General features: G+C 43.9%; 1 protein-coding gene across 1 annotated transcript; it reads left to right on the top strand.

Moving 5' to 3' along the window:
• Positions 1–9: 9 nt before the first annotated feature.
• On the top strand, positions 10–5,565 carry LOC106565970 (probable glutamate receptor). The gene is made up of 10 exons (XM_014133687.2): positions 10–163; positions 340–425; positions 2,139–2,170; positions 2,298–2,477; positions 2,660–2,883; positions 2,996–3,093; positions 3,229–3,446; positions 3,619–3,838; positions 4,035–4,279; positions 4,397–5,565. Exons 2-10 carry the CDS (start codon positions 356–358, stop codon positions 4,499–4,501), a joined length of 1,392 nt encoding a protein of 463 aa, XP_013989162.1. The 5' UTR covers positions 10–163; positions 340–355; the 3' UTR covers positions 4,502–5,565.
• The last annotated feature ends 4,030 nt before the right edge of the window (positions 5,566–9,595 follow it).

Genomic DNA, 9,595 nt, shown 5'->3' with positions numbered 1-9,595 from the left:
AAAATCTCATTCTCCACCCACAAAAAGTCCATTGGCTGTTATCACAACTATGTTGTGTTGGGATGAATATTTCTCATCATCATTTGCCCTAGTTCATCAGGATCAGATTATAGTTGGAAGGTTCAACACAGCAGACTCAATTTACAGCTAACAATCCTGTCAGGTATGGAGATATTTTTCATTTGTTTATTGTCATAGATTTAATATGTCCATGCTTCATACCTAGGGTATTTTTTGTCAGCTGTTCAATTGTATTCCTTAATTTGTTCCCTGAGTTTTTTTGTTCTCTGAATTTGATAGTTTGTAATATCAATTACATTGATTGTTTTACATCATTAGGATCAAAGGTGAAACCATGAGGGTGCTGGAGGGTGTTGTAGTGTGCACCGTGGTGCTTCTACTGTCCCCAGGGAGCTGTGCTGCAGGTAATGCAATGTTTAACATGCATCCTACTGTGCTTAGAAACCCAGTGAGTGGTTTGCCTGTTTGTCTGTCACTTAAGCAAACAAAATTGTATAAAACAGGAATCTTGACATGCATGGGATTCACCGTAACCTTGTCCCAGATCTGTTTGTGCTCTTACCAATGCTGTTATTGTCTGGCGTTACAGCAAAAACATTCTATTGTTAATAACCTCTAAAGAGCTGGAGCAGAACACTGCAGATTTGTTTGGTATGACAATGAGTGACAAGGAGTTGGTATCAGGGGCGGACATAGCGATTTGGGGGCCCATTTCAAAATTCTGTTGATGGGCCCCCTAACACCCAAAGGAGACATTTCCCCCATAAATGTACTGCTTGATTATTATTATCCAACAATTAAAAATGAAATGTATAGGGCCTATAAAGATGTTGAGTGAGTGGCTCACTGACATTTGTGTGAAAAATATATAACCAAAATAGTCCAAAATCAGTCAGTGTGGGCACCTCGGGCAGCTGAGGTCCATTTAATTTGAAACCTATGGAAGTCCACCTATTGTTGGCATGATGACACAAACAAACTGGGACTCAGACTGACTCATGTGAAAATGACATACTGTATCTGTGCTTTAGATGTTTTTCTTTAGCTGTTTGACCAGTCGTTGTACTGTCTGGTGGCAGTGTGACAGTGGATATGCTCATTTTGGTGCCAGACTCCTCATGTCCTCTCTGCTTGACGTGGTATAGTTTCTCAGGCCTTGACTAGTCATAAATGGGGAGACTGTCAGCTGGGCATGGCATCAAAGTGAGGGGCCGCATCCTGTCTGGCACACACACACCATACCCCACTCTGATAGAAAAAGAAGAGAGCCAGCTGACATGATCACAAAAATCCTTGTGTTTAACTGTAGCCAAATAGTGACAGGGCCATTGAGAGCTTGTATGTGTGTCATATTTTGAATAGGAGGAGCTGATGTGTGTGTCAGGATCGCCCTATGGTATTGATGGAGTCCTGAGGCCTTAGCCTGAATCAAGGCTTTTGATACTCTTTGACTGCCCTCCCACCCCATAGTGCCATGGCTTTGTGATGGCTTGAATTAACTCACTAACTGGTTTATGGCTATAAATAGATCTTGGGGGTTTTGAACATTTTCAAGAGGGAAAAGAGAGTGGCCAGATCTCTGGGATGCCGGAAACCAGTGGTGATGAGAAAGAAGGCATCAATGCACCCCCACATTCACCCTCACTATCTGCAAAGGGGTCACTGACTTAGGGTATAAGGCCTAAAGAAGGCCACAGCACAAAGAGCTCTTTGATTCAGCCTGCTAAATTTGGAAGGCACTCCAATTGCACTCAGAGTGAAAGAAAAACTCAGTGATGTTAAACCACTGGGACTGGAAAGACACTTTGGCAATATCTCAATGCCGATAGGGAAGTTCTGCTAAAGTCTGCTGCCGGTTCCCTCTCCTCTGTCTCTTCAATGTGTCAGCATGTATGTTGTTGTCCTCATGTGTATATGCCTTTATTCAATTGAAATTATGTATTGATGCATTGATGCTCTTAGAAAGCACTCAAAATGTTCCACTGTTGGAGATGCTGCGAATCCTAATTGATTTAACTAAAGATGTAGTTGGACATGTTCAAATACAACTTCATTTGGATGTGGCTGCTCTGAATCAAGATAACCTCTATATCTTACTATCTTTTTTCCCTTATCAGTGCGACCAGACTTGACAATCACTACAATAAAGGTAGTACGATACCTGTTTCTGACACTATACTTTATTGCCTGAAAGCATTTTATACTCAAATTCAAGACATTTGCTGCTGTATAAATATGATTACATCAGAATAGTTCCTTTGTGTCCCATCTTTCAGCAAGATCCATACACAATGTCCAAAGGCTCTCAGCTGGAAGGGTACTGCATGGACCTGCTGTCTGAACTGGCCAAGAAACTGAGCTTCAAATACAATGTGCACCTGGTGAAAGATGGGTCCTATGGCAGGCAGGATGAGAGTGGGGCCTGGAACGGGATGATCGGTGAGGTGGTGAGAGGGGTGAGTAAAGCTAGCATTTTCATACATAAGTGATTATAGTACAAAAAAATCTACTCACATCTGCTTATGATAGATACTGTACAGATGTGACTATAACCATGTGTGATGTTATTAATGCAGATAAAAAGCAAATGTATAATGTGCAATCCATAAAATATTAATATATATTCTTATCCCTGTAGGAGGCAGACCTGGCGATTGCTCCTCTGACCCTAACTGCTGCCCGGGAGAAGGCTGTGGGGATGACCAAACCCTTCATGCAGACAGGCATCAGTATTCTCCTGAGGAAAGACATCTCAGAAGAGGCTGGCTTCTTTGACTTCCTTACCCCCTTCTCAGTAGATACCTGGGTGGGGATCCTCGCTGCATACCTGGGGACTGCTGTCTGCTTCTGTATAGTAGCCAGGTGAGTTGTTATTGTGATGAACTTTCATCAGAAAATACATTTATCATGTGCCTGACGGGAGCCTTTTACAAGTAGAATTTAAAGACGGTTACACAAAACTTTTTCAACACAGACTCAGCCCATGTGAGTGGAGTCAACCCCAGACTGAGAAAAACAGCTTCACTCTCAGCCACAGTCTGTGGTACACCGCTGGAGCCCTCACTTTACAGGGTAACTAACAGGGATTTAACCAGGCATTTCAACCAATAGCTTACCCACAGCAGTACAACATAAGAGCTTAGGAGGAGCTTTATATGGGTCTGTGGTTTGGTGTTCTGATTTAGTATTCCTTTATCTTATTCTCAGGTGCCGGTCCACACCCCAAAGCTTTATCAGGACGTATTATCTGCTGCACCTGGTGGTTGTTTGGTCTGGTCCTCTTGGCCTGCTATTTCTCCAACCTCAGCACCTCTCAGGGCTCAGACTCCAATTCACTGATGGTGAAAGGGTTTGAGGACCTGGCCAACCAGCAAGGAATTGAGTATGGGACCCTGTCTGGCTCCTCTACGCTTGCCTACTTCAAGGTTAGGCCAGTGTACCCCGCCACACCCGGCCCTCCTATATCCCTCCTTTTCCCTTCACTCTTTGCCATCAAAGGATTAGATTCACGTCAGTGTCTCAGTTCTGTCAGTTCTCTCAGCAGCATACTGACTTTCTCTTCCTCTCTGTCTGTGGTTTTTCTTTTCTTTGGTGTAGAACTCTAATAACCCAACCTACCGCAAGATCTATGAGCACATGGAAAGAACCAAGAGTTTTGTGCCGTCAATGGATGAGGGTGTTCGCCGGGCAAAGGAGGGCAACTTTGCCTTCATTGGAGAGTCTGTGTCACTGGACTTGGCGGTGGCACGTCACTGTGAGCTGATCCGTGTCCATGAGGTCATCGGCATGAGAGGGTACAGCATTGCAGGCACCCTGGGTGAGCCATGTAGTCTAGACCGATAGTGAGATCTCATACAACACATATTGACTGAAACTTTTAAAAACTGTTCCTGTACTCAAAATAGCAAGGCACCCAGATACTCATGCAATCCACATATTGGCTTATGGCTGATTTTATGACCTTATGACAACAAGCCAGCTGACTTGCAAATGGTACTGTTTGTGTCATTCAGGTTCTCCCATGCTGAAGAACCTGAGCGTGGCCATCCTGCAGCTGAGTGAGGCAGGGGAGTTGTCCTACCTGCGCAGTAAGTGGTGGGCCAGCAGCTGCATGGCAAACCCAGCCAAGGCCTCCTCCCTGCAGCCCCACAGCCTGAAGGGCATGTTTCTGGTGCTGGTCCTTGGCCTGGGACTGGGGGTGCTGCTGGCTGTCCTGGAGCTCACCGCCAAGTCCCGGAGCGGTGCTGGGGAGCAGAGGGTGAGCTAGTCACTGCTGGTTTAACACTGGTGCATTGTGTGAATATTTCATATGAATGGATAAGCAGATTGCCTGGTCAAGATCTCTCTAAACATCCATACAATTTGCTCCCCACAGAAATCATGTTGCACAGTGTTGTCTGAAGAACTGAGTCAGCGTTTCAGGGGCACCACCACCAATGAGAAGAGAAGTGAGGAAACCACAGACAAAGAAAAAGCATGAGGAGACATGATAGTATATGATAATATATACAGCCTGACAAAGCAAATGTCTCCATGCAGGTCTTGACATGAATCATGGCTTGTATACTTATTTTCATTTTCAATACTATCTACCACAGTGAGACAGAGTGTATCAGAAAGGCTTCCAGACTGTTATATGATATATGTTTATTAACAGAGTGATACATAACATAGTGAAGTCAATTAACAATACTACTGAAGTACTATGTTTCAAAATAATTACATGATAGCAGAGCATTTTACTGAGAAAACCAACATGTATATTTACTGTTACAAAACATGTAATGTGTACTGATTTATAAATATTTAAGGGGAGTGCAAAAATAGAAATTAAACATGAAGATTCAAGTCATCTGTAAATTATGAAAAATTGTCAGTTTCAAAGAGTTTACATTTCAGTACTTTGGTTCGGAACAAATACTGAGAACAACAGATTACTGCTATTAATTGTATGATGCAGTAAATTTGTTTCAAAGTAGATTATACATTTACATATTGTAGATACTAAGTAAACCTAACTGTTTTTGTACAATTGGCAGCACACATTTTGCGCATTTCTTTCGAAACTATAAAACCGTTAGTTCAATTTTTTGGTTATTATAGAACTCAACATACATAAAAAAGCATTATGTCATAGAATGATGTTGATGTAAAAGTTACGGCACATCTTTCAATAAAACCAGTCTAATAATGAATATATATTCCATTCTGTTTCAATCTGAACTATTTACCACTTTGGTAATACATTCTATTTACAATACATGCATCTTGATGCAAAATCAAAATACCCACATCAAAAAGTAGGTGATTAAATTATACTAATAAACTTGTTTGGGCTCCTGTAATGATCCTGCGTGTGTAGCTGACAGTACAGACCACGGTGGTACATTTTGTTCATGCATCTAGAATCTAGATACATGCAAGGTAATGCTATATGTTTAGAGTGTATTTCATACTCCTATGTTTAATCCAATGCTGCTCACTGCTGTGATTCTTGTAATGGCTGACTACTATCACATGGAGTAAATAAAACACATCAAATAACATTATCATTCCAGGTCATCAATCAACATCGATTTTGTACTGTTGAATGATCGGAGCATACAGGTACAGATTTCTACTAAACACATACTTTGTGACTCATTCAAAGGAATACATATTTAACACTGGCATGGCATGCTCTCTAGTTGGGATACAATAAGACAATCTAATAAGATTCACTCTTACCGTCAAAAAAGAGTGGTGAACTACAGCAGATCTCCCTTATCTTCTGGTTGAAGAGGGAGTTTATCTGGCTCTACAGGGTGCCCACTTCTCTCTGCTCACCAACTGGCACACGGGAGGGCCGGAGCTAGAGACTCAGACTGTCTATACTGCCACCACTGCTGGAGTCACTGTCAGATAGGCAGAGGCCATTGGGTACAGGATTCACCTGGTGGCCATAGCTGCCATGGTTCTGAGGTGGTTCTGGGGGAAGGGGGGAGGAATCTGAGGCTGCCAGTGCATAGCAGCCCTGCGGTTAACCGCCGGGGAGAGTGGCGAGGCGTGCGGCTTCCGTAGAACACTGCGAGAGCGGGCCTTGATCCTTAATGTACTGGAGGGGAATTGGCTGGCTGGGGTCTCCAGGGTCTGTCTGACTCTGACAGGGGAGGAGAGGAATACCTATGTAAGAGTGCTGTTCATTGACTACAGCTCAGAATTCAACACCATAGTTCCCTCCAAGCTCATCATCAAGCTGGAGGCCCTGGGTCTCAACCCTGCCCTGTGCAATTGGGTCCTGGACTTTCTGACAGGCCGCCCCCAGGTGGTGAAGGTAGGAAGCAACATCTCCACTTCGCTGCCCCTCAACACTGGGGCCCCACAAGGGTGCATGCTCAGCCCCCTCCTGTACTCCCTGTTCACCCATAACTGCATGGCCATGCACACATCCAACTCAATCATCAAGTTTGCAAATGACACAACAGTAATGAGCCTGATTACCAACAACGACAAGACAGCCTACAGGGAGGAGGTGAGGGCCCTCGGAGTGTGGTGTCAGGAAAACAACCTCTCACTCAACGTCAACAAAAGAAAGGAGATGATCGTGGACTTCAGGAAACAGCAGAGGGAGCACCCCCCTATCCACATCGACGGGACAGTAGCGGAGAAGGTGGAAAGTTTTAAGTTCCTTGGCGTACACATCACAGACAAACTGAAATGGTCCACTCACACAGACAGTGTGGTGAAGAAGGCGCAACAGTGCCTCTTCAACCTCAGGAGACTGAAGAAATTTGGCTTGTCACCCAAAACCCTGACAAACTTTTACAGATGCACAATTGAGAGCATCCTGTCAGACTGTATCACAGCCTGGTACGGCAACTGTACCACCCTCAAACGCAAGGCTCTCCAGAGGGTATTGAGGTCTGCACAGCGTATCACTGGGGGCAAACTACCTGCCCTCCAGGACACCTACACCACCCGATGTCACAGGAAGGCCAAAAAGATCATCAAGGATGTGAACCACCCGAGCTACTGCCTGTTCACCCCGCTATCATCCAGAAGGCGAGGTCAGTACAGGTGCATCAAAGCTGGGACCGAGAGACTGAAAAACAGCTTCTATCTCAAGGCCATCAGACTGCTAAACAGCAATCACTAACTCAGAGAGGCTGCTGCCTACATTGAGACCCAATCGCTGGCCACTTTAATAAATGGATCATTAGTCACTTTATATAATGCACTCTAAATAATTCCACTTTAATAATGTTCACATATCTTACATTACTCATATCACATGTATATACTGTATTTTATACCATCTATTGCACCTTGCCTATGCCACTTGGCCATCGCTCATCCATATACTTACATGTACATATTCTCATTCATCCCTTTAGATTTGTGTGTATTAGGTAGTTGTTGGGGAATTGTTAGATTACTTGTTAGATATTACTGCACTGTCGGAACTAGAAGCACAAGTATTTCGCTACACTCACATTAACATCTTCTAACCATGTGTATGTGACAAATAAAATTTGATTTGGTAGGTGTTGGCTCTGGAGAATGACCTCAGGGTGAAACTGGGCCTGGGGCTGAGGCAAGGACTGAGGTTGGTGGTGGAGCAGGGGCTGGAGCTGTGTGTGGTGTTGGGGCTGATTCAGATGTTCTGACAAAGCCTGGGCTGCAGGTTCACTGATAAGCTTTATCAATGGTTTTCCTGTTCTGTCCTCAATCTCAGGTGGGTCTGGCCACTCAGGTTCAAAAGCATGGAAAGACTCAGGCTGGTCCTCCAGATCTGGTTAGGCTGCCTGAAACGGCTGCATTTGGCTCTCTGGTTCTGGACTTTGTGGCTGAGATGACTGAAAAACATCCTCCGGCTCTGGGCTTGTTGCTGTGATGCACGCGATGGATGCCCCAGAGTTGGAGGGTGGATGACATGCAGACGAGGAGGCCCTTCCTTTTCCCCTCCTTCGGAGAATCACCCTAGATTTCCTCCTCCAGAATTTGCACCCTGTGAGCTCGCTTCAGTGGTTCACTCTGAGCCACTCTGTGGAGGTAGTCTATGCTTGCAGGCGTCAGCAACATGCTGCAGTTCCCGCTGCTCTCCTGGTATCCACACTTGATATGCTGACGATCCAAATGTCTTCTGTCTGATGAAGTAGAGACCTGATTACTCCATGAAATAATATCTCCAGCTACCTTACCTGGCATCATGCTGTTGAAGGCTATGGTCCTCTGTCCAATAATCATGGTCAAACACCTGGAAACGCACCAGTGCAATGTGTGACATGTGAAGGGTGAAGACCATGGTCTCCTCCCACATGGGGTTGAACCCTGCAATGGTACAGGGAAAGAACAAGACGATTAACTTCGATTGCATTTCCACAGCATTTTATGTGCTTTTCATTCAACAGAAATGTAATAGAACATCAAAATGCTTTCTTGAATGAGCATCTTGTTAAAATAAAATACAGAAGATAAATAGCTGTGAAATAGATCCCTTTCCTGCAGTCAAATGATCTAGTTGCCTCATGGGTGGAATGTTATTAATATTTGTTAGAATTTCATAATTAATAAACATACATTTTGTCTAAACGCCAAAAATCCAGTGTTTCTATGTCAAACAGTTTTGTTATACAGTATTTCAGTCTTCTGTTATGTACTGTATATAAAGTGTAATATTGGGATGGAAACTTAAAATTGAATACATTTCAACTCTATATCTGACATGGTACAGGTGTCTACATTTTTTTAAGCCCATAACCATGTGTGTGTGATATATACTTTTGTAGATTTGTTTAAGACTATCACACACCGTGTGACCCTGATTTAGCCCTCTGCATTAAAAGGTTGGTCAGGTCAATGCTCATCATTATCGTCCAACACACTTGTCTGCTGCTTACAGCAATCAATATCAAAATCAACAACAACAATGAAGAACCATCTTCACATACAACACACGAGTGACATGACTAAATGCCTTGCAGTATCCTTGGGCTCCCGAGTGGCACAGCGGTCCAAGGCACTGCATTTCAGTGCTTAGAGGTGTCACTACAGACACCCTGGTTCAAATCCAGGCTGTATCACAACCGGCTGTGATTGGGAGTCCCATAGGGTGGTGCACAATTGGCCCAGCATTGTCTGGGTTTGGCTGGTGTAGGCTGTCATTGTAAATACGAATTTGTTCTTAACTGACTTGCCTAGTTAAATAAAGGTTCAATAAAAAAAGAGGTCAATTGAGGTTGTCAGATATGTCTCAACTCCCCTCAATCCACCAGCAGCTGCTGCCCACTAATGATCTTCAGCACCAGCTGAGTCTTCTTTTGTCCTGGCAGAGGGTCACTGTAGGGTTAAAGAAACCTGGGCAACACAGAAGGTAACATTCAGCCAGCAAACTCGTAGCTCAAGAAACAACTGCTGTATATTTCTAGTGTTAAACTTTATAATCAGTTTGGTCAAATGCTTTAATTAAGCGATAAGGCACCAGGAGGTGTGGTATATGGCCAATATACCACGGCTAAGGACTGTTCTTATGTACAATGCAGAGCGGAGTGCCTGGATACAGCCCTTAGCCGTGGTATATTGGCCATATATCACA

This window comes from Salmo salar, chromosome ssa12, assembly GCF_905237065.1.
Source record: "Salmo salar chromosome ssa12, Ssal_v3.1, whole genome shotgun sequence".
Taxonomy (NCBI): Eukaryota; Metazoa; Chordata; class Actinopteri; order Salmoniformes; family Salmonidae; genus Salmo; species Salmo salar.
This window is presented reverse-complemented; position numbering and strand designations above follow the sequence as displayed.